Source organism: Arvicola amphibius, chromosome 6 (assembly GCF_903992535.2).
Source record: "Arvicola amphibius chromosome 6, mArvAmp1.2, whole genome shotgun sequence".
NCBI classification, from domain to species: Eukaryota; Metazoa; Chordata; class Mammalia; order Rodentia; family Cricetidae; genus Arvicola; species Arvicola amphibius.
In genome coordinates, this window is record NC_052052.2 from 59,373,426 (window position 1) to 59,398,074 (window position 24,649).

At 38.4% G+C, this 24,649-nt stretch overlaps 1 protein-coding gene across 3 annotated transcripts in view; it reads right to left on the bottom strand.

The window, feature by feature from the left end:
• The window catches only part of Dennd4c (DENN domain containing 4C), a 97,823-nt gene that overhangs the window by 51,242 nt on the left and 21,932 nt on the right, over window positions 1-24,649 (bottom strand). For all 3 annotated transcript variants that reach the window (XM_038335562.2, XM_038335561.2, XM_038335560.2), the window contains exons 3-9: window positions 16,554-16,806; window positions 14,722-14,791; window positions 12,877-13,046; window positions 8,321-8,559; window positions 5,979-6,045; window positions 4,856-4,914; window positions 3,210-3,354 (exon numbers count right to left, since the gene is read on the bottom strand). In XM_038335562.2, coding sequence (XP_038191490.1) covers window positions 3,210-3,354; window positions 4,856-4,914; window positions 5,979-6,045; window positions 8,321-8,559; window positions 12,877-13,046; window positions 14,722-14,791; window positions 16,554-16,806 — 1,003 coding nt within the window. The remainder of the gene's footprint in view (window positions 1-3,209; window positions 3,355-4,855; window positions 4,915-5,978; window positions 6,046-8,320; window positions 8,560-12,876; window positions 13,047-14,721; window positions 14,792-16,553; window positions 16,807-24,649) is intronic.

Below are 24,649 nucleotides of genomic sequence, written 5' to 3' on the forward strand. Positions count from 1 at the left end.
AAATCAAACTAAGCGCACAAGAAGGTGGGTAGAGCATGGGAGAGACAAACTAATGTGGGGCTAGGCTTAAGCTCAGCGGTAGAGTGTTTGCTTAGCATACTTAGCATCCTTGGGTTCGAGTTCAAGCACCACACTAAAATTTTAAGTATAACATAATTAAAAATTAAGAAATCTCTTGAGAATCACTTCAAGATCTAACAAAACATTTTCTACACTTCAAATAAACATTTAAAATAATTCAACTTCAGTGAAGCTTAACCTCTTTAAAATAAAGAAGATATAAAACATTCTGAGAATCTCAAACAAATAAAGAGCCAGGCATAATGAACTTGTTTAATTCCAGAGCAGATGCAGGCAGATATGTATGACTGGCTAACCATCCAGCATAGCCAGTGAGAAAAATCAACCTCAAAAAAAAAAAAAAAAAAAGTGAAAAAAAGAAAAAAAAGTGGAATGTGGAATATACCAAATCTCTGATCTCCATACATACACACACCCTCATCCTCATAAACACATGAACACACACAAACAAATGCACGCAGACAAAAAAATTAATATATATATAGGAGTTTTAATTTAAAAACTGCTATCTTAATTGGTGTATGTGTGTGTTGGGATTTTGTTGGTGTTTTTTGGTTTTTGTTTTTTTTTTAAACACCTACTCCAATTCATTTGTTTCTGTTTTTAAGAACAGCTTCTGATAGGTTGAAAAAACAGGCTCAGGGTCTGGAGAGATGGCTCGATGCCTAAGAGCATCTGCTGCAGAACACCTGGGTTCAGTTCCTAGAACCTATATTGAGAGGCTCACAACCTTCTGTAACTCCAGCTCCAGGGGATCTGACCCTTCTCTGGCCTTCATGAGTACTAGTCCATATATACATAGACACAAACACATAAAACAACAAACTGTACTGCAGTGACTACAAGGACTTATTCAAAAACAGACCACTGCACAGTTTGCTGACTTTAAACTCACTATGTTGTTTTTCTAGTCTTCCTGCCTCTGCCACCTGAATGCTCAATAACACTGTAACGTGATGAGCTTTTTTTTTTTTTTTTTTTTTTTTTTTTCCAAGGTAAGACTCATCATTCTGTGCCTGGTTCAGTTTTCACCTTCACCCATCCCCCCAAAATTCTATACCACCACCCCTGCCAGACATTACAGATTATTATTCAAGACTGGGGTTTCTGTACTCAAGAATCATACACTTAACAGATACATGAGCATTTATTAGATGCCAAGCACTCTTAGACAATGAGACCACAGTATCAAGAAAAGACCCTAGCTTCAGTCTAGAATGTTAGTCTACTTTTTTTCTATAAAATGCAGAGTAATTTAGGCCTCACAACCTTTGTAACAACTTCTTAACTCTGCTATTGTACAAGAAAACAGTAACGGGTCGTAAGTCAATAGGTAGCCTATGTCTCAATAAAACTTTATTATTCGCACAACTCCTGGTAGACATGAACTGGCAGGTCAGACTTACCCAGTCTGTTGATACCTACTCTGACAGAAAGAGGTAGAAAATAAACAGAAGATATAATTCAGTATTTACTCTAGTAGAAAATGAGTAATACTATGGAAAAAGAAAAGGATCCTCATGAACATGGTTAAGAGTTCAGAGCAGGTTATACTAGTACAGACAATGTGAGCCTCATTATGAAAAAGACAGCTACTTGAAACACAAACCTAAGTGTTCCAGAATACAGCAAGAAAGCAGGGTGGCTGGGCAGGCAGCTCCCACCTCTAATTCCAACATAGGAGGCTGAGGCAGGAGAATTGCTAAAGTAAGGTCATCAACCTGGTAAGTTCCAGGTGAACTTAAGCTGAGTGTGAGCCCGTCTTTTAAAAAAAGCAAGACCAGTGGGAGGGAAGGCTTGGCATTTAAGAGTGAGTATCTTCTTGCAGACAACTTGAGTTTGGTTTCAAGCACCCATATGTAATGGCTCACAACCACCTGTAACTCCAGCTCCAGGGGATCCAATGCCCTCTTCTGGCCTCCCCAGGCACCCACACTCATATGTGCGGACACACACACACACACACACACACACCACAAAATTAAAAATAGTACAATAAAATAAACAAGAGCTAGAAAGACATCTCAGCAGTTAAAGATCACTTGTACAATCATGGAATTTGTAGTTCAGATCCCAGCAACCACACAGTAAGTCCGGTATTTCATGAATGCACATGTGCATGCATACACACAGCAACAAAAAAATTCAGCACAATCTGATTTCTAAATGCAGTAAGAAAGCATGACAGTGTTTTAAGTAGAACTTAACTTTATTTGTGATATACCCAAGAGCTAAGTGTTTTATATTATCCTATTCAAAATAAAGCCATATGTATAACTAGAGAAAACAGTTAACAGTTAAAATAAGAAATTAACTATGTAATAAATTTGCAAAATTTAAAGCAAAATCAACTAGAGTTCTTTGGTGTTCTGCTTTATTCTTTGAGGCAAAGTTTTGATATATAAGTATTTCTATCTCAGCCTCCCAAGTGCCATGATATTGTATAGCAATTTTCTTTGAACTGAAACAATCCCCCTTGAGAAAGCAGAGTCAAAAGATTAACAGGCCTGGGAAACCTGACTCAGCCTCACAAGACCTCTCCCTCTCCTAGGTCACTGGAACAGTAAACAACTGCACCAGCCCTGTAATCTGAAGAGATTCTAACCTTCTGTAGTGCCTGCCAGTCCTGAAGATGGCTAGGATTCCAGCCTTCATGAGTTGTCATTTAGGCTACAGGATTTCCACGATGTAGCTGCATTTGAACTGTCCCTGCTGTGAGTAACCTCTCACCCACACTCCTCTGAGTAGTCCCAATAACCTGACTGGTTTTCCAAGTTGGACTTTGGTAGGTTTGTTACTTTAGTCTCTTCTTGGTTCCCTCCTAGGATGACAAGACCTTTATTTGTGTTTCCCCAGGAAGCATGGGACTACAGGTAGGTGGCACCAGACTCCACTTATATGTTTTAATGTTATATAATAAATATTTACTCTGTGGAGAACACTAAAATACAAAAAATTAGAAACTGACTTTTTTTTTCCTCAAACAAAAGTCACTTTTGTTTTCTTCATACATACAAATTATATTCATATTTAACTGACTGGGCTGGAATTTAAAAGCTGCTTTCTTTAGAGAAGAATACAAATCCTCTAGTAGCAATTTTGTTCTAAAAGAAAAACTTTATACTCACAGCAACAACAGCTTCAGCTACCCCAGTCAGGACAGCTGGCCTAAGAGAATGCAGCAGAATCTTACTCTCAAGTAGAACCAGCAGCAGCAATGTTGCACAATTCTCAGGACCCAAATTCATCAGTAAGGTACTAAAGTTGGCTCCACTAGAAAACAGAAAAGAAAGGGTTACAAACTACTTTGCTAAAATATTATCATCAAGATTTGCTTACTAAACAGGATAATAATCTAATGTTAATTTCAATTTGTAATTTAGCAATGAGAAATAAAATGTAGCTAAATAATGAGGTAGTATATGGTGCGATTCAAATGAACACGTATTAAGAAAGATTTTCTGAAGCCCAGACATTTGATCTGAGTTCAAAGAGGCAAGGGTGTGAGTGGGCTGGGGGACAGCATATGTAAAGACTCAGGAAAAAGCTAATGCCATAATCCAAGAACTGCAAAACAAGTGAGCATGGGAAAAATAACAAGAGAGATGACTGACTCATTTATACTTATATTCATAAGTGGACGCACTGGCTGCAGGGTAGACTGAAAAAGAAACTGGAGGAAGAAGAGCAAGGATTGACTAAGAGGCTACTAATGAAATAGTCCAGCTAGTACCCTGGATTAGTGGCACAGATGAAAAGACGCAAAGGGGTACATAGAAGATTAACATCAGCTCACCATGAACATTACTAACCGCATATGGGAAGGAAGGATAATTCTGGGTTTTGTAGAATGTGTGTACATGCACCTGGGTACATGCAGTATGTAGGGATGCATGCAGTGGTCAGAAGACAGCCTCAGGCGTTAGTCCTCAGTACCATCCATCTTTTCTTTGCAAAAGGGTCTATCCTTGGCCTAGAACTTCACCAAGTGGGCTACCCGGCTGGTCAGCAAGCTTCTAAAATCCACTTATCTTTGCTTCCTGTCTGGCCACTGCTGGGATTACAGGCATGTACCACCCATGCATGCTTTCCATGTGGGTTCTGTGGACCAGAATTCAGATCCTCACACTTGCATGCCAAGTGCTTCACCTACTGAGTCATTTCTGGGCCTTGTAATTCTCTCAAGTGCTGCACCACCCACCCAGGTACCAAGGATGGCAAGACTAAGGGATGCCCTATCCTTATCTAGTTAGTCATCCTGCCTCTAAAGTACGCTATATCTTTTGCTTTTTTTCCTTACTGGAGACTGAACTCAGGGCTTGTGTAAGCTAAACAAATGCTCTACCACCAAGCTATACAGGTACTCATAGCTTTTTATTTTAAGACAGGTCTCACCAAGGTGCTAGGATTACAAGCTTATGCCACCATGCCTGGCTCAGGGAAGTATTGTTTTAAGCAAATAAATATAGCATTTAAAATACTATCAATGGGGCTGAGAGATAGCTCAGAGACTAAGAGCACTGGTTGCTCTTCCAGAGGTTTTGAGTTCAATTCCCAACAACCACATGGTGGTTCACAACCATCTCTAACGAGATCTGGTGTCCTGGCACACATGCAGGTAGAACACTGTATACATAATAAATAAATAAAATCTTAAAAAAAACTATCAAATGAGGGTGTGGCTTGTAAGGTCCAACATACATAAGGTCTTGGGTTCTATCCACAACAAACAAACAACAAACAAACAACAAGCAAATAAGCAAAGCATCATTACCTTAGTGGTAAAGGTGTGGAAACTGGTTGTGATAATAATAACGCATCGTGGACTGACAGCTTAAAACAAACAAAAGGATAAATTAGTCAAACCAATTTTTTAGTCTCAATATTTAGATAAGGGTAAAACTGAAAATTACTTAATATGCAGAAAGGTACATAATTTTAATCACATTGAGATATAAATGATAGCTACAATTACTCAGAGATATTTGTATTAGCTCTTAAATTGCTGAATTTTGACCTAGTTAGTGGGTTAAATGCAGGTATATAAAAATTTGGAATAACTTTTTATAGGAACCTCAAATTCATTTACTCACCAGACCAGTTAAGCATCTGTAATTGTTTAGTACAAATTAATACTCGCTGAACTGAAATACATTCAAGACCAACAGTGTCTGGCTTAATCCTGTTATAGAATGTTAATAACATCTCAGAAGAAATATTAAATGGATCACTTCATTAACTAGTGCTACTCAGTGTCAGTTTGTAAACTGTTATGATTCAGGAAGAGACAGTACATAAATAGAAAGCTAAATATTCAGCAACTTTCATAACAACCTACTCTCATTCCTGTAGTCAATCTGTGCAATCTTGTTTTTACTGATTCTACACAGTTAATGTCGTAAGCTGTATACCTACCAAGGCCTGTCACTACGTAGGCCTGGGAAAGAAGCAGGTTGTTCAGCACTGTCTGAAAGCATTGTTTAAACTCTTTTATTGTCCCCCCAAATACTCAGCATTTAAATATTAAAATATTTAAATATTAAAATACTATGTATAAATATATAAAATATATAAATAATTTAAATATTAAAATACTAAATCTTATCAATTACTCTGAAACTAAGAACATGGCCACAACATATTTCTGAGGTTTACATTATTAAATTTAGCTATGCAAAGACCATGCATGGACCAATGAAAACATGTAACTTATGATGTCATGAATGATAAGTAATACTCCAGTTCTAATTCACCTGGGATCTAAAACCCAATTAGGAAAGAAATGTTCAGTAAAGCTACTAAATAATGAGAGTCAGAATTTCATACAGACATACTGCTTCATTTCAAACTCAAAGAACCTGGCACAAACTAACATGAAAAGACTTCTTTTTCATTACCTGAACAAGGATTCTTGGTCTTTGTGGTGAAGGAAAAGGGATGTTTTGCATAAAATGTGAGATGTGTCTAGAAAAGATGGTGAGATGAATACCACAGTTACTTTCTTTAGTGCATCATAGATTTTAACAAGCCTTTCATTCTACTATATAGAACCCAATGGAAAAAGCATTTATTAAAACTGAGCTAAAGAAATAAACGTCTGCCAAGCATGATGATGCATTCTTGTAATTCTGGTATTTAAAAGATTGAAGTAGAAGGATTACTACAAGTTGAAAACTACCCTGGGCTACAGAGTGAGTTCTAGGCCAGCTTGCACTACAGAGTGAGTCCATGTCTAATAGAACAAAACCCACTATTTTCATCAGAAAACCAGTAACATAAAAACAGCTCTCATAAAGTAAACAAGCTAATTTAGGGACTACAGAGATTGCTCAGCATCTAAGAATGGCTACACTCCTCAGAGAGCCCAAGTTCAGTTCTCAGCCACCTGGTGGCTGACAAACACCTGGAATTCTAGCTAGCTCCAGGAGGTTCAATGTACAGCGTCTGGCCTCCACAGCAACCACACACATGTATGCACAAGCACACACACAAAAATAAATCTTTTTTTAAAGCTATTTGTGCCAGACAGTGATGGTGCACACCTTTAATCCAAGTCTCAGGAGGCAGAGGCAGACGGATCTCTGTGAGTTCAAGGCCAGTCCTGTCTAGAGAGCTAGTTCCAGAACAGCCAGGGCTACACAGAGAACCCTTTCTCAGGAAAAAAAAAGGAAAAACAAACAAACAAACAAACAATTTTTATAACCTTGGTTATCAGTGACATTATAAGTATAAATAAGGAATTTAAACCTAGATTTATTACTAGAACTCTAGACAAACAACTTAAATGCTGTTTCTCTACTTAGAAATAATGTTTTTCAAGTTTCTCCAGAGTTTTATGTTTTTGGGAGAGACAGAATGTAGAATTTACCTTAACAGAAAAACAATTATCACATCATTGATCTTGAGTCTATTGCACAAATCATAGAATCTCAATTGCCCACAAACTTGCTAACTTGTCATCAGTTAAATTTTACCTCAATTTCGTTAATCTGACAACAGAAACTTAAATGTAAAACTATAAACCACTAACTTGCCTTCTGGGAATAAAGTGGAAACCCTACATTTTACACCGAATGCTGATACTGTGAAGACTTAACAAAGTTCTTGACCCTTCTACCCTTTTCTTGTTTTGTTACTAAAGTCGAGTATTATACACAATAATAAACAAAAGCCATGTCCCACTAGAAATCAAAACAGTTTATAAATGACAGGCTTGGGGCCAGAGAGATGGCTCACTGAGTAAAGGGATCCGCTGCTACCAAGCCTAACAACCTGAGTTTGATCACCCAGAGCACACGTGGTGGAAGGAGAGAACTGACTCCCACAAGTTATCCTCTGACCTCTACTCATGTGCCTTGGTGGTATGTGTGTGCATGGATTTGTGCACATACATAAATGCACACAAACAGCAAGCTTTTACTTATTCATTTCCTTTGATTTACTTACTTTCTATGTATGAGTGTGCTGTTACGTGTCTATCAGTACTCGACATGTGAAGGTCAGATGGTACTGGCTATCCTGGATCTAGAGCTGGCTGTCATGAGGATGCTGGAAAGTGAACCCACGTCTTCTGCTCTCACCTGACAAGCCATCCCTCCAGCCCCAATAAATAAACTTAAAATGACAGGATGGAGGCTGTAAACACCTATAAAGTCTCTGTTCAAAAACTAAGAGGCTCAGGAGTTTGCAGTCAGTCTAGGCTACAGAGGAGAACCCTATCTGAAAAACAAAACAAAACAAAATACAGCACAAAGACTTCATTCATGGCTCTACATCTATTTTTCTTGATTATAAAACATTTCCATGACAAAAAAAAATATGGAACATTCTGCCCCGTGCTAAAACCAAAACCACACAGTTAACATCAGTTAATTTACTTTTGTAATTTCCATATTAGTTTACAGATGAACATTCATTATACCTAATTCTTGTACTGGGCACTTACACAAAGTATGTGTGTACATTCACTGTCTTGGTTTCTGAAGAATGAATAGGAAGAAGAGCGCATACATCTATACAAGTTATTGTCTAATCTGAATTATCAAAACAATCATAAGGCCATGTTTACCAAGACTCCAATTTCAAGTTCACGATCAATGACTCAGTGGAGAGGGAACAAGTAAAAATATGGTGAATATGATTCTCCTTCCCTTTCAATTCTGCGGCTAAGTTAGATGACAGTGAAATGACCATTATGTATCTTATTTCCACAGACATGACATCACATCATTATACATACTTTTCAATGGGAAGAGGATGTGGTCCAGACACAGAAACTTTGTAGATAAACATAAGAAATTTCTTAAAAGCATCAAAAAAAGGCCAGTGTGAAAGCAAACAAATGCACTTGTTTGAATTGATGGGTTTGGAGACCACTTTTCTTTCCACAGGGGTCAACAGGCCCAGCTGCATAAGTTGCTTCTCTGTTAGACGTTCTCGAGGGTAAGGCTCATAAAACTGGATGGCAGCTCCATAGACCTACAGTCAAAGAATTGTTGTAAGATTTACATTTCATGCTGGAGATTAAAATCCAAATCTCAAGCATCCTAGGCAAGGACTCTACCAGGGTATCTATATGCCCAATGTTCTTTTTCTCTTTAAACAAGTATTTTCTGTGACTACATACCAAACAGATAAATGAAATATCTCATCTCTAACTCAACCAGATTTTGATGCAAATCCATCTAGATCCCCACACACATTGTGATTATACATGTAAGCATTTATTTAAAAAAAATAAAAGAAAAGAAGGGAGGGAGGGAGGGAGGGAGGGAGGGAGGGAGGAAGGGAGGGAAGGAGAGAGAGAGAGAGAGAGGGAGAGAGGGAGAGAGGGAGAGAGAGAGAGAGAGAGAGAGAGAGAGAAGAAAAGGGCAACTTCATGCAGCTGGGGTGATTTAATAGGCAAAGCATTTAACCTTGCAGGCCTGACAATCCAAGTCCAAATTACAGATGCCACAGTAGGAGAGAACTGTCTCCTAAAAGTTGTCCTCTGACCTCTTTAAACATGTGCAACACACGTGTTCCTACACTCACACATGCATTTAAAAAAGGGGGAATCACTTTTTTTTACTTGTTCTCTTTTATCCAGTGTATTTTTTACCCACTCTGTTGAGTACTCTAATAACCTCACTCAACTTGTACTTGCTTGAACGACATTTTTTAGAACATGGAATATACAGAAACATATCATTGATCCCATTTGTCATTTTTTGTATGTATATCCATGAGAAAGTACATGTGCACACATATCAACCCTCACCTTCCACTTGACAGGGTCTCTGTTTTTTGCACTCCATGTGCCAAGCTAGCTGGCCTGTGAGCTTCAGGGACTCTACCGTCTCTGCTACCCATCTTGCCACTGGACAATAGAGTTACTGACACACGCTACCTTATCTGACTTTTACATGGGTTCTAGCGAGTCAAACTTAGGTCCTCATGCCTGCACGGTAAGCACTTTATGCACTGAGCCCACATGATTTTTTTTCTCTTTAGATAGGGTAGTTTTTATTCTACTATCTGTCTCAATGAAGTTGCCTATTGTAATGATACCTACTACATGTAGAATCAGTATTTATTCTTTTTGTGTCTTGCTTATTTTACTTAGCATGTTTTCGAGGTTCATCCATGTTATAGGATGTATTTGAATTTTATCTTTTTTAAAGCTGAGTAATGTCCTATAGTGTATACACACCAAATTCCACTTTACTCTCACTCTTCAGTGGATACCTGGGATGTCTGGTAATACTATAAGCATACTGCCATCCAAGTTCTTTCCAAGAGAGACCGTAAGTTCAATTCTCTAGGTACAGATCTCAGAATGAAACTGCTTCATCAAACACTTAATTCTGTTTTCCTTTTGAAGGAGCTGCCAATCTGTTGTCCACAGAAGCAAGGTTAAAGGGTTCTGCTTTCTCTATATCCTTAATAATATTGATTTTCTGATATTTGCTGTTACATAGTTGTCAACTTAATAAATGTGAAATGCTACCATAACTTTGTATCTCCAAACTACATGAAGCTGAGCATCTTTTACAAGCTAACTGGTCATTTATGTATCTTTAGAGAAATGTCTACTTAAGTCTGTGTGGTGGTCTGAATAAGAATGGCCCTAAAGGCTCAAAGATTTGAATACTTAGTCATCAGGGAATAGCACTACTGGAGAAGGATCTATATATAAGCACTTATGAGCTAGGAGTGTAAATAGATTTGAACAGAACACTTTGCCTATCATACAAAGGTCCAAGTTCAATCCCCATTAGGAAAAATAAAAATCTTTTAAGATATGTATTTTGCAAATATATTTCCCTTCTTGTCATTTTTATCTTTCACTCTCTTAAATTGTTGGGGTTTTTTGTTGGTTTTGAGATGGTCTCATGGAGCCCTGGCTAGCTTCAAACCTGAGATGCTAGTTTTCTACAGGAGATCAGAGGACACATCTGTGGAGTCAGCTCTCTCCATCTACCTTTAGCTGGGCCCCAGGGATCAAAGTCAGGACTCCAGAATTGTGAAGCAAGTGCCTTTACCTGCTGAGACCTCTAAGAGGAATTTTCAGCCCATAAGCCTGAGGTTGAATCTGAGTTTAGTACGTGGTTATTGTTTGTCTGGTGGTGGGAATACAACTCAAGGCTGTGCACAGCAAACTCTACATCACTGAAGTATAGCTGATTTTCACATCTAAACTCTTTTTTCTTCTTTGTTTTGTGTGTTTGTTTTGTTTTTTATTTTTAATTTTTTTTTTGAGACATTCATTGTATAACGAACAGTCTTGGCTGTCCTGAAACTTGCTTTGTAGACCAGGCTGGCCTCAAACTCACAGAGATCTACTTGCCTCTGCCTCCAGAGAGCTGGGATTAAAGGTGTGTGTCATCACCATCTGGGTCACATCTAAACTCTCTAGTGTCCTTTTCTCTCCAGTTATTTAAAGTTATGGGTCACTATGTGGCCTAAGTTATCTGCTATTCCTCGTCCTCCTGGTAAAGCACCTGTAGCCAGTTAAAAGCCTTGCTCACATTAGGTAACTATTTTCCACCTCAATCCATTACAACAATTCTAAAATCAAGATTACAAGTAATAGCTGGGCATGGTGGCGCATGCCTTCAATCCCAACACTTGGGAGGCAGAAGCAGGCGGATCTCTGTGAGCTTGAGACCAGCCTAGTCTACAATGTGAGTTCCAGGACCAGCTAAGGCTGTTATACAGAGTAACCTTGTCTCAAAAAACATTAACAAAAAACAAAACAACAACAACAAAAAGACTACCAATAATAATCTAGTTGAAATACTTTCAGGGCTCAATTGCTTTTTTTTCTCTGTGTAACAAAAATACAACTGACAATCTTCTATCTTCTTTTATCTTCAAAATCTTTATTCCTTTGGTATGTTTGACAGTAAACACTTTAAATTCTGTTAACTTCTTTCTTTCCCACACAAGATTCAATTCTGACCATCATTTAAATACTGCCATTTCTAAAGTTTCTTGTCTAATTCCATTGGGAAAATTTATTCTCTAATGTTTGAACTATAATCATCTCAATAGCAGAACACTAATCTTTATGTGACCTCTTCCCAGAACTCAATTCCTATTTCCAGATGACTTGGCAACATCTCTAGATAGACATCATTAGCCATTACTTTCAAAAGTGAACAGAAACTGAGGGATGGCTCAGTGAGTTAAGCACTTGTCCCACAGCATGAGGAACAGAGCTCAGATCCCCAGCACCCAAGTAAGTACTGGGCACTAAAAACATGGCCTTCCGTTTTTGCTAGTCTGCCCTTTAGGAATTCATTTACTAAATGTGTTATATTTTTATCTGCTGTTTTCTGTTTGTTTCTGTTTAAAATAGGGTCTCACTGGATGGACTAGAACCAGACTGGCCTCAAACCCAGAGATCCACCTGCCTCCCAAGTACAGGAATTTAAAAGTTCGTACCACCATTCTCAGCTATTTGCTATATTTTAAAATTTCATGTTTTATCCTTTTCTGTGCTACATTTTAGAAAATCTACCTTTCTCTTCATTAATTCCTCCTATCTCCAAGAAAACAAACAAAGTCACGGAATTTTAATTGCATTTATTCATATACTTTAATTTTAAAGATCATATTTCTAATTTCCAGTCATCTGAATTTTTTATCTATTTGTTTTGTTTCTTTTGAGATAAGATCTCTCTATGTAGCTCTGGATATCCTGGAACTCACTAGGTAGACCAGGCTGGCCTCAAACTCACAGATCTTTCTCAGCTTGCCTCTCTAGCCTCCCAAGTGCTAGGATAAGAGGCCCAGCTAAATTACATATTTAATTCATAATGGCTTTAATATTTTCCTTCAATCATTTCAATGTCTTGTCATCCAGTTGTTTTATAAAATCCTGACTCTTCCCAAACCTGTATCTTTAAATCATTACCTTAATCTTATTTTGAGACCTGTGTTTGGGGACAGCTCTCTCAAAACACTTTATTTTGATATATAAGATTCAGGAATATCAGCATATTATATAATCGCAGGTATCACGTTGACTTTGAAAATTTTTATGCATTATTTATTGCTTTAAAAAACTTGGAAATAAATAAAAAACACATACTAAAATTAACCAGACCCAAAGTCTGCCAATTCAGAAGTTCACTGAGTTGTACAGACTTTGGGTCTGGTTACTTCTGACTTCTTACGATGGGTGTTATAGTATAAATGGAAATGCCTTTTATCCAAATTATCCTAGCATTCAAATAAAACATAAAGTAACCACTTTACAACATTAAAATATGGACAAAACAGGCTTCATCAATAAGGTACAAAATATACCTTTTCAGCTGAAGAACCTGTCAAGACAAATGTTGAGAAAACAGGAAGTGGGTATTTGGTTTGAGGATCCCAGCATTCAATAGTGGCTCCCATAGGAAGGCAGAATAGAGGCACGGATTCTGAGAGCGGAAAAGACTCATAATCTTCTTCTGGATATCGAAAAATCAAACCTTTCAGAAAAAGGATAACATTTCATTTAAAAAAATCACTTTTATATAAATTATTCATGATACATACTTAATAGCACATTATAATATCAAACTGCTTAGAAATATGTGTAAAATTTCAAAATTAGTTTTACTATAACAGAAACTAAGATAAGCCAATCTATCCTCTGTTATCCCTGAACTTGTATTTAATTACAACATGAAAATGTATTAAAAATATTAGTAAATACCGAAGTCAGCCAATCTTGATCACCAATCAACACATTTTTTTAAACCTATATATGTCATCACCTTAGCACCTTATGAAGAATGGTAAGAAAGTTAGAAGGAAAATTTACTAATTATTTTGGTTAGTCTTTAGAAAAAAATTGAGAGAAGGGATAAATGTTATTTAAAAGTGCAAGACAAGAGAAATGATCCTAGCCCCTATACCAGTGCTGAAAGCTGCAGTGTAAAAGGCATTCAACGTGAGCCCAAGACAGAATATGTGAGACCCAGGAAGGAGGGGCAGGTAGCAGCACTGAGGGCCCTAATGGAGCCCTTCAGAACAAAGGAGCTGTACGCCACCAATTAATTAAGCTGTAATGTCACCAATATATAGCCTACTTCCAAGCTAAGAACTTGAAAGTAAGATTTTAATCAAGTTCAGTCTCCAAAGCGCTGCATTCTAAAATATGTGTCTCATAATAAGAATCTAAAATTTAGATTTAAATACTTTGGCAATCTTTCTGCAAATGTTTTAAGTTTGAGCACTTTTTGTCACTTCCTTCTCCCTTCCAAAGAAAAGACTTGTATTATGTATTAAAGACATATTACAGCAATGTCATATTCTAAAATAATTCGGAATCTCTTATTAGTTGTTGCTTTTGTTTTATATAAAGTAAATGGTTTAATGCATTAGTATGAGTGGTTTTATGAGGGCAATCAAAGAGTTTTCAGATATGGATTTGCCTAATTTCCCTAAAATAAAATTTCAATTCGAAAACTGCATAAGCAAAAAGTAATTGGCACTGCTTCTCTTCACAAAGAAGCATTCCAGTATCTTTTATTTACAGCTGGAGCATACCTGTATTGCCAGATTTTATCCCACCATACCAGTGGGATGAAGAAGTCACACTTAAATCTTTACAGCCCTTGACACTTTAGTGTGCAGTTAGAGTATGGCGATAGATTTCCCAAAAACTTCATGGCAGAAAAGTTTCTCAGGCCCTCCTCTCCTCCACATAGCTGATTCTTTGCAACAAGAGAGAAAGGAAGCAAGTCCACCTTTCATGGCAAGTAACATGTGGTTCAAATCAGACACACAAAGATAAGAGAAGGAAATAGAAGTAAAGATGCAGTTTGACACCTTTATGATTGTCCAAACACAAAGATCAAAGAAAGAAATTTTCATTGAATTATTAAATCTATTAGTGTAAACCAAAGCTTGGAGGCTTATACCTCATATGCTTGCTTGGACAAAAATTTAAATTTAATAACATACAGAGGGTGGTTTTAGTAAATCTTACAGCACATAATGCATTTAAGAAAACTTTAGCCTTTACATGCTAAAACTTATAGATAATTAACAAATAAACCAATTCCACAAAGTATAAGGGAACATACATTGTCTTTTCTAGCCAGCCCAATGACAGCATCCATTAGTTTGTCAACTGGGACAGATCTTCACTTCACTTACCAGCCTTATATGCTATTGCATTTGAAGCAGGCACAGACTTCTTATAACACAGAAACACATTGGAACCCCACTGTAAAAGATAAATTGAGTTTTTAAAAACAAAGTGAAAAGAAGAAAATTATGATTTTGAATGTAACCTAGAGACTATTTATCCAAACAAGTCATTTAAAACTCCTAGTTAGCCAGGAGTTGTAATACCGCCTGTAATCCCCGCATTCAGGACGAGGAAGCAGAGGGTAGTGAATCTAAAGCCATTCTGGGTTACAAAAACCATGTCTTTAAAAACAAAAAGAGCTAGGTGTCTTAGTTAGTACCTGTCTAGTATTTGTGAAACCCGGGCATGATCCCCAATGCCACATAAAATTAGGCATGATGGTGCACACCTGTTATCTTGGCACTAGGGAAAAGTCAGGACATTGGGAGTTCAAGGTCACCTACACAATCATTTCCAGACCAGACTGGGATGGATACATGAGACCCTGTCTCTTTATAAGGGTAGGAATGTATCTCAGTGGTAGAGTCCAATTCCAGTACCCATAAGAAAATCAAACACTCTGTTAAACAGTTGCCATGGAATGAAGTAAAAATACAGTTGACAATGCAAAAGGAAAAGAAACAAAGCCGGGCAGTGGTGATGCACACCTCTAATCTCAACACTCGGGAGGCAGAGGCAGGTGGATCTCTGAGAGTTCGAAGCCAGCCTGGTCTACAAGAGCTAGTTCTTGGACAGGTTCCAAAGCTACAGAAAAACCCTGTCTCAAAAAAACAAAAACAAAAAAAGAAAAGAAACAAGTCTGTTTTTTTTTTTAAAGACAGTTTCAAAAACTTTAGAGTTGATGAGGCCAGTGGGATGAAGGCTCAGCAGGCCTAGATGCTCACTGTTGATCCTGACAAAATGAGTTCAATCATTGGGATCCTCATGCTGAAAAGAGACTTAATTCCCAAAAGTGATCTTCTGTCTTCAATGTATGCACAAATGCATGGCTGCATACTCACACACGCACACACAGTAAAATATGGTTTTCAACAGCTTACAGTTCTGTGATCATTCAGACACTACTAGTGCTTAAAAGAACAGATATTGGAGCCCAAAGCAGGAAAGGCTGAGTCTCCAGGAGACTATGAAGCCATCACTCCCACCAACAGTTACAAATACATCTCTGCCTGTCTTCAAGATAACCCTGACCCAAAAATAAGTGTTAGTCTATAAGACTATAAACCAAATGTGTATGCCCAATTTCCTTCTCTACAACTCTGTGTGTATTTGAAGAGGGGTCTGATTTGTCGCCTATACTGGCCTGGGAAAGCCTTATTCAGCCAAAGTTGGTTTTGAACGCCTGAGTCCTGGGATTACAGTCATGTCTGAGTTTTACTAACCCTTTCAAAAGGTAAGCATATAAAACCACATTAGGTAAAATAAATAACTCTAAGGAGAGTTTCCACCCAATCTATCTGCAACTGTCCTTAAAGCTACTATTGAAAAACAGAAGTTTAAAAAAATCTGTGTTGATATAACAGACAATATTTAGATATACACAGACATACATAAAATTCCAAGCGTAAATTATACTTTTCTATGTGTATCAGAATATTAAAAATGATGATTTATGCACACCAGGAAGAAACAGAGAGGACTCCATAACGAAGGAGCTAGTCTAGCATGCACAAGGCCCTGGCTTGATCCCCAGCTTCACAGGTCTTTTTCAAATTAAAGAACAGAGAAAAACATAAACAAGAATCATAAAAATGTGAAAATAAACTATAGAACCAATATTAACATTTTTTTTCTTATTCCCAGACCGAAGTTTGAAAAGGAAGCAACTCTGTCTTACCATGCCACAGTTTAAATTCTTATCGACTTTGCAGAAAGTATGAGGAGGGGTTTCCCCTTTACTGGTGATGATAACACAGATGTCAGTTACAGCCAAGGAATTCTGGGATCGAGCTGGAGGAGCCCTGCGATAGGTGATAAAGATTCTCTGTGAAGTAGTTGAACTATTGTTGACATTGGCACAGCGACCATAGGGTGTGGCTTGGATCACTTCACATCCTGGAATAAGCCTTTCTTTCCCTTCATATAGCACTCTGCATGGCAGGGAGAAAAGGGAGAGAAAGGGATTTAAGATTAATGCTGTTTTCTTCTTGAGCAAAGAAAACTTTGGTCATTCCTGTTCCTCTCCAAACTTCAACCAGAAACCAAAACTAAAATTACTACTTTAGGAATTATAAATCCTGGATTGTTTTTCAAAAGCTAGAACACAATTTAAGAAGCAAAACTGGACTGAGCAATTCAATTTTTTATGACAAGAAACCTAAGCAAGACAATGGAACACCACAGACATCCTCCGGTCAGGCTTCAGAAATTCTATGGAGTACTCAATCCAGGTGGTTTCAGGAAAATGTCCTTCCCAATTCCTGCCAAACTTTTATCTTTAAAAGTCCTGAGACCAAGTGAGTCCCACTCACTAAGGAGGCAGAGGCAGGAGGACCTCTGTGAGTTCAAGGTCAGTCTGTTCTACAGAGCTAGTTCCAGGCCAGGGAAATAAAGCAAGTCACAAATCCATCCATTCATAAATGATTCCTACCATCAAGTAAGTAAAATGTGCCAAGTATTCCAACTGATGCACAAGACTGACAAAGTCCAAGACCTGCCTTGGACACACAGCCTGGGTAACAAAGCGAGATCCTATCTCAAAAAACCAAAACACTCTAGCTTGAGAGGTGGCCCAGTGCGCAAGAGCACTTACTGTCAAGCTCAACCTCAGCTCTCATCGCTGAGACCCACATGGTGGAAACTGAGTCCTGTAGGATGAACTCCACATGCACCCACCCACCCACACACACACACACACACACACATACACAATTTTTTAAAATGTAATTTCAAAAGAAGTATACACACACACAGATACAGAGAGAGAGAGAAATACACATTTTTTAAAGACAAATAAGTATTGGTGGGAATGTAGAAAAAAATGAATCCTCATACACTACTGATGAAAAGTACTTGATTTAGGCCGGGCGGTGGTGGCGCACGCCTTTAATCCCAGCACTCGGGAGGCAGAGGCAGGCGGATCTCTGAGTTCGAGGCCAGCCTGGTCTACAAGAGCTAGTTCCAGGACAGGCTCCAAAGCCACAGAGAAACCCTGTCTCGAAAAACCAAAAAAAAAAAAAAAAAAAAAAAAAAAAAAAAAAAAAAAAAACCACAAATGCTCGTAAAATCATTACAGTAGCCAAAATGTGGAGGGGGGGAAATCAAATGCCCACTAACTATTGAAGACAAACTATGAACGTTCACAAGAAACTACTATTGTCCAGCAATTAAAACAATGGACTATCTAGAAAAGCCCACCCTTGTCAAGTGAAGGAAGGCAGTTATAGAAAAGCATGCCTAGTAGGACTGCATTTATATGACATGCCCAGAAGAGGCAGGTGTTCAGAGACAGAAAGCAGAATAGTAACTTTCTAAGAGTAGAGGTGTAGCGGCGGTCGGAGGAATTTGGAAATAACCGAAAATAGTCCTTTTAGAATAAATCAGTTTTAATAAAAGGAGAATAAGGGAACTTACAAAGCCAAGGCTCCAGCGAAGCAAAGGGTGATGCGGGGGAGGGGGGGGGAGGGGAACAGGGGCGTCTATCCCTGACCCGGTTCTTTTTAAAGGTACCTTTCTCCCCTGGGGCAGCCACGCCCCTGAACGCAGGGATTGGGCCAGCTGCCCCAACATAGAGGGGAATCTGAACATTAGCAAGTGCCTGCCTATTAGGTACAGGGTTTCTTTTGAAGGAGATAAAAATATTCTAAAATGGATTATAGTGACTGCTGCACAATTCTCTAAATACACTTAAAAAAACCTGAGTAAATGGGAGAGTAATCTGTCAACATTAGTTACACAAAGCTCTTAAAAGGTCAACCAAATATTAACATCTATTCTAAAGGCCTAGCAATTTAAATCAAGACTCTATCAGCAACTAAGTGAACAGAAAAAACAATGAGGGGCTGGAGAGCAGGCTCAGAGGTTAAAAGCATGTACTGCTCTCTCAGAGGACCCATTAGATTCCCAGATCTACATCAGATCACAACCACCTGAAACCCAACACTCTCTTCTAGCCCCATCAGGCACCTACATGCACATAGCAGACGCAGACAGACAGATTTAAAAAGATAACCCTTAAATTTAAAACTCAAAATAAATATGCAGAAGCTTATGGGGCTGTAAGTCTACCCATTTTTCTGATTTACTTATTTTCACTTTATGTGCACGAGTGTTTTGCCTGCAAGTATGTCTGTGCACCATGCATATTCAGTACCCTTGGAAGCCAGAAGAGGGCATCAGATCCCTTGGGACTGGAGTTACAAACAGCTGTTCAGACTAAGGCAATTAATTCACTATTCCTGCATTCATAAAACATTAAGCAAAAAAATACATGAGAATTAAGAAAGCAGCCAGGTGGTGGTGGTACATGTCTTTACTTCCAGCACTTGGGAGGCAGAGGCAGGCAGATCTCTGTGTTCAAGGCCATCCTGGTCTACAATGGCTGAGGTATTAAAAATAAAAGCCAACTGTTTGTTGTATGCAAAACACTCAAAAACACACAGATGGAAAGTGGAATGATATAAAGCAATACTCCAAGAAAAGAGAATCTGAAAGCAAGCAGGACTCCCTATACTCATTCAGACTTCAAGTCAAAATTATTTAGAAAATATCAAGTCCTTACATACTATCAGAAAAAACAACCTACAAATTACAATTAAAGCTGGGGGCTGGAGAGACAGCATAGCGGCTAAGAGTGCTTCCTTCACAACAATGCTTAGGACTAGAGTTCTGATCCCAGTATCAATGCAAGAGCTAGCATCCTCATGCCTGTAACTGCAGCTCAGAGGTAGATAGACTGAAAGATCATCAGGGTTTTCTGGGTCCATCCAGCTGAGAAAACACAAATTCCAGGTTCAGGGAGAGACTCTGATTCTCAAAGGAATTGGAGGAAACTGAGTAAGCTACCCTACACCATATTCTGGACTCCATTGTGTGAACAGGAGCACACAAGTATCCAACAAACACAGACACATTGTACACACAGAGAAATAGAAAAACAAATGAATAAATAAATGAAATAGTCATAAATACCCAAACACTACTGAACACAAAGGGACAGATAAGACCAGATACAATAATATGGGGGACTGAAATATTGTTCTTTCATCAGCAGATACACCAAATCAACAAACTTCAGATTAAACTGTACCATAAATCAAACAGAAAGATTCTGTAGAATGTCATCTAACAGCTGTATAATATTCACTTCAGCATCCTGTGAACTTTGTCAAAATAGATCCCAGTTTACACTACACAAGAGAGAGTGTGTGTGCGCGCGCGCACATGTTTGAGGCAGAGTCTCTCTATTATGTATCTTTGGCTGCCCTGAAACTCACTCTGTAGACCAGGCTGGCCTCAGACTCACAGAAATCCACCTTTCACCTGACTCTGCAAGTAGGATTAAAGGCATGTGTTGTGGAATAATCTTTTTGTACACTGTGAATATGTGTCATCCAGACTGGTTTAATAAGTTGTCAATAGCTAGGCAGGGTTTTTGGAGCAGAGAGAACTCTGGGAAGAAGAAGGCGGAGCTGCCAGTCAGGCATGGAGGAAGCAGCATGGACAGTACAGCATAAAGATAATAAATAAAGCCACGAGGCAGAAAGCAAATTAATAGAAATAAATTAATTTAAGTTATAAGAGCTAGTTAAAAACAAGCCTAAGCTGTCAGCCAAGCTTTCATAATTAATAAGAAGTCTCCACGTTGATGTGGGATTCCCCTCTATATGCAGTGAATGCCACTGGTTAATAAAGAAGCTACTTTGGGCCTACTGCAGCAAAGAACAGGGCAAGGCGGGAATTCCAAGCAGATAAAGGAGAGAGTAGGCGGAGTCAGGAGAAGCCGTGTAGCCTCCACAGGAGACAGATGCCAGATGGAACCTTACTGGTAGGCCACAACCATGTGGCAAACACAGATTAATAGATGTTATTTTTAATTTAAATTAAAATGGGTTAATTTAAGATGTAAGAGTTAGCTAGAAATATGCATAAGCTAATGGGCCAAGCAGTGTTTTAATTAATACAGTTTCTGTATGGTTATTTTGGGTCTGGGCAGCTGGGAAACAAAAGAGCAGTCTCCAACTACACCGTGTAGTAATTTGGGAGTTGGCAAGTGAGACAGAGAAGTCCACCTACAGGCATGCACCACAATACCTAATTTTATTTTTTTAGCCAAGTTTCAACAAAACAAAAATCGAAATAATTTTCTAGTATATTATCAGACTATACCAGAAAAAAGGGAAAAATTAATACCAATAGCCTGGCAGTAATTCAAGAATTCAGGAGGCCAAAGTAAGAGGGATTGGGTCAACACAGCAAGTTCCAGACCAGCCTGATCTACATAGTGAGGCCCTGTCTCAAAAGAACAGGGGCTGTATATGTAGCTCACTCAGTATTAGAACACACACCACCATGTATACTGCTTCGAATTTAATCCTCAGCAACCCAGAAAATGAAACAAAAAAGAAATATCAATACCAATATAAACTACAAACACAGGGATAATGCTCTTGTACACTGTAAAGATTTGTCACTCATACTGATTTAATAAAACACAGACTGGCCAGTAGGTAGGCAGAAGTGTAAGCGGGGCAATCAGACTAAGCAAATTCGGAGAAAAGGAAAGGTGGAGTCAGTTACCAGCCAGACACAGAGGAAGCAAGATGAGAATGCCTTACTGAGAAAAGGTACCAAGTCACATGGTTAAACATAGACAAAAATTATGAGTTAATTTAAATTCTAAGAGCTAGTTAAGCCGGGCGGTGGTGGCGCAAGCCTTTAATCCCAGCACTCGGGAGGCAGAGGCAGGAGGATCTCTGTGAGTTCAAGACCAGCCTGGTCTACAAGAGCTAGCTCCAGGACAGGCTCTAAAGCTGCAGAGAAACCCTGTCTCGAAAAACCAAAAAAGAGCTAGTTAATAATAAGCCTGAGCTAATAGGCCAACAGTTTATAATTAATATGTCTTGTGTGGGGATAGGGGTAGGAAGTAGTACATATAATTTACCAGACCTTTGGAATATAGCAAAGGTAGTTCTAAAAGAAAGATAATAATAAAAAAAATCAAGGGTAGCAACATAGTTCAGTGACCTCCAGATGCACATTGTTAAGTTTCAAACCCAGAACAAATGGCTAGGGTGCTTATTTAACATATCAAGGCGGACCTGGCAGTCAGCCTCTCCCAGCAGCCATCAGTCCCTACCTGTTTCTGGGTACAGATAGGAGGATACCCCAGCCTCTACCCTGAACTCTCCAGCCCAGGGGCTGGGCTGCCCCTTCCCAGAGGCTCTTCCCTATATAATCCAGACATTTTGGTTTCTTGCCCCTTTTTGTACCTTTGGCCTCCTGGCTGCTGCACCTGGCTCCCCTCTCTCTCCTCTCCTGTCCTCTCTCCCTCTCCTCACATGGCCCAGCTCAGTCTGGTCATGTCCATTCCAGACTCTCCCAGGTGTCCCTGCCTCTGACTGTGCTCTCCCACATATCTGTAATAAACTTTCTCCTCCATCATACCTAAGAGCAGTCATGCCCTTTTCTTTTTATTTCTTTTTTTCATTCACATACCACTAATATATGTCTCTCTCTCTCTCTCTCTCTCTCTCTCACACACACACACACACACACACACATATACTAGATGGATGGACAGATGGACAGACACACAGATGGACGTATGGATGGAGTTAAAAACCAGAGTCAGAGAGAGATCTCAAATAAATGGTGCACCCCAGTCTTAGATAAGCAAGAACAAGTAGATGTGGTGATGCACACTGTAATCACACTTTTAAATGTCAGAAGCAGTATCATGAGTTCAAGGCCAACCTGGGCCACAGAGTGGATTTCAAACCTGAGCTACCAATTCGAATCAGTTGAATCTCTGTAATCCATGGTGGAAGGAGAGGACCAAGTCTGGAATGTGTGACCACCCACAAGCTCACTGCAGCACATGAGCAGTGCTTGCATAAGCACAATCATACAATATACACACAAAAGTAACAACAACAACAAAAAACACAATCAACTTGATTTCATTACAGAAAGGGATGAATGGTTCAACATATGCAAGTCAATAAACATGATGTAGGACATAAATAAAACACAAAATCAAATGATCATCACAATGGATTAAAAAAAAAGGCCTTTGCCCAAACTCAACATCTTTCATAATAAAAGCCCTGAAGAAGCTGGGCATAGTGACATGCACCTTTAATTCTAGCACTCCTGAGGCAGAGGCAAGTGGATCTTTGTGAATTCCAGGTCAGACAAGGCAACATAGTAAGACCCTATCTTAAAAAACAAACAAACAAACAAATAAATGGGTGGATGGATTAATAAATTAATGAAAGAAATAAAGAAAAAGAAAAAATTGTAATAACAAAAATCTAAGAATAAATAATAGCAGGTACTCTTTAGATAAACCAAGAGCTAATATTACATCAGGGAAAACTACAAGAAGACTTTCCTGTAAAGCCAGATAATGGACATGAATGTCAACTCTTTTTCTCAATCATACAATTAAGTGCTAAACTTATTATTACCCAAAGTTATTACTTTGTAATGTAAATGTAAGAAAATAATGTAAATAAAAGGGATACAAATAGAAAAGAAAGAATTCAAATTACCCCTATTTGCAGACCATATGATCTGTGTTTATACTTTGCCACAAAAGCAGATACTAGAACAGTGGAATACAGGGATGGAGAGATGGCTCAGCACCATTTATTGGGTGTTCTTCCAGCAGACCTTAGCTCAATTCCCAACACCCACATGAAAACTCACAACTGTCTCTAACTACAGTTCCTAACACCCCATGCACAGGCAAAATACCAATGAACATAAAAATAAAAATAAGTAATTTAAGAAAAGAAAGAATATAGGACCCAGAAATGAACTCATGCAGCTTCAACTCCCTGATGCCTGACAAAGATGTCAAAAACACACACCAGGAAAAAAAAGAAAACTTCTTCAATAAATGCTACCAATAAAAATGCAAAACCATACACAGAAGAACAAAATTATATCCCTATCTTTCCCTGTGCAAAAATCAATTTAAAATATATTACATTTTAAAATATAAGATATTAAACACTGAAAGTACTAAATGACACACAGTTAATGATCATCTCAATAAGACCCAATAGCTCAAGAAATAATAGTAAGAGAACAACCATGACTGCATGAAATTAAAAGCAGTATAACAAAGAAAATGCTTGGTGTAATGAACCAAGAGTCAATTAATGGCCCAGTACATGCCACCAAGCCTGATGACCTAAGCTTGATAGTCAGGATCTACATAGAAGAAAAAAATGCAGTATAGAAACACAATGGAATTTTATTCTACCATGATGAATGAAATTATCTCATTTGTAGAGTGTTGCATACAAGTGGCCATTATCTACCAGAATTGGAGCCAGAATCAGAAAAACAAATGTCACTCATTTTCTCACACATGCATAATCTAAATTTATATGCAGAAGTGTGTGTATGTGCAAGTCACACACAAGTTCAATCTTAACACTGGGTAGGTAGAGGCAGAAGGATCTGGAGTGTAAGACACAACTGACTTACACACGTCCTCTCACCTCTACGTGTACACTGTGGCACCATCCCCCCAACACACATACACAAACACAAATAAAATCTAATAATCTTTTTTAAAGTTTCCATTTCACACCAGTAAAAATGACTATAGTCAAGAAAACTTAAATAATCCAAGAATAAGGGGGAAAGAAACCTTCTTAAGCTGTTAGTGGTAATATAAGTTATTCCTGCCACTACGGAAATCAATATGGAAGTTGCTCAAAAAATTAAAAACAGAACTAGTACATTACCTAGTTAGCC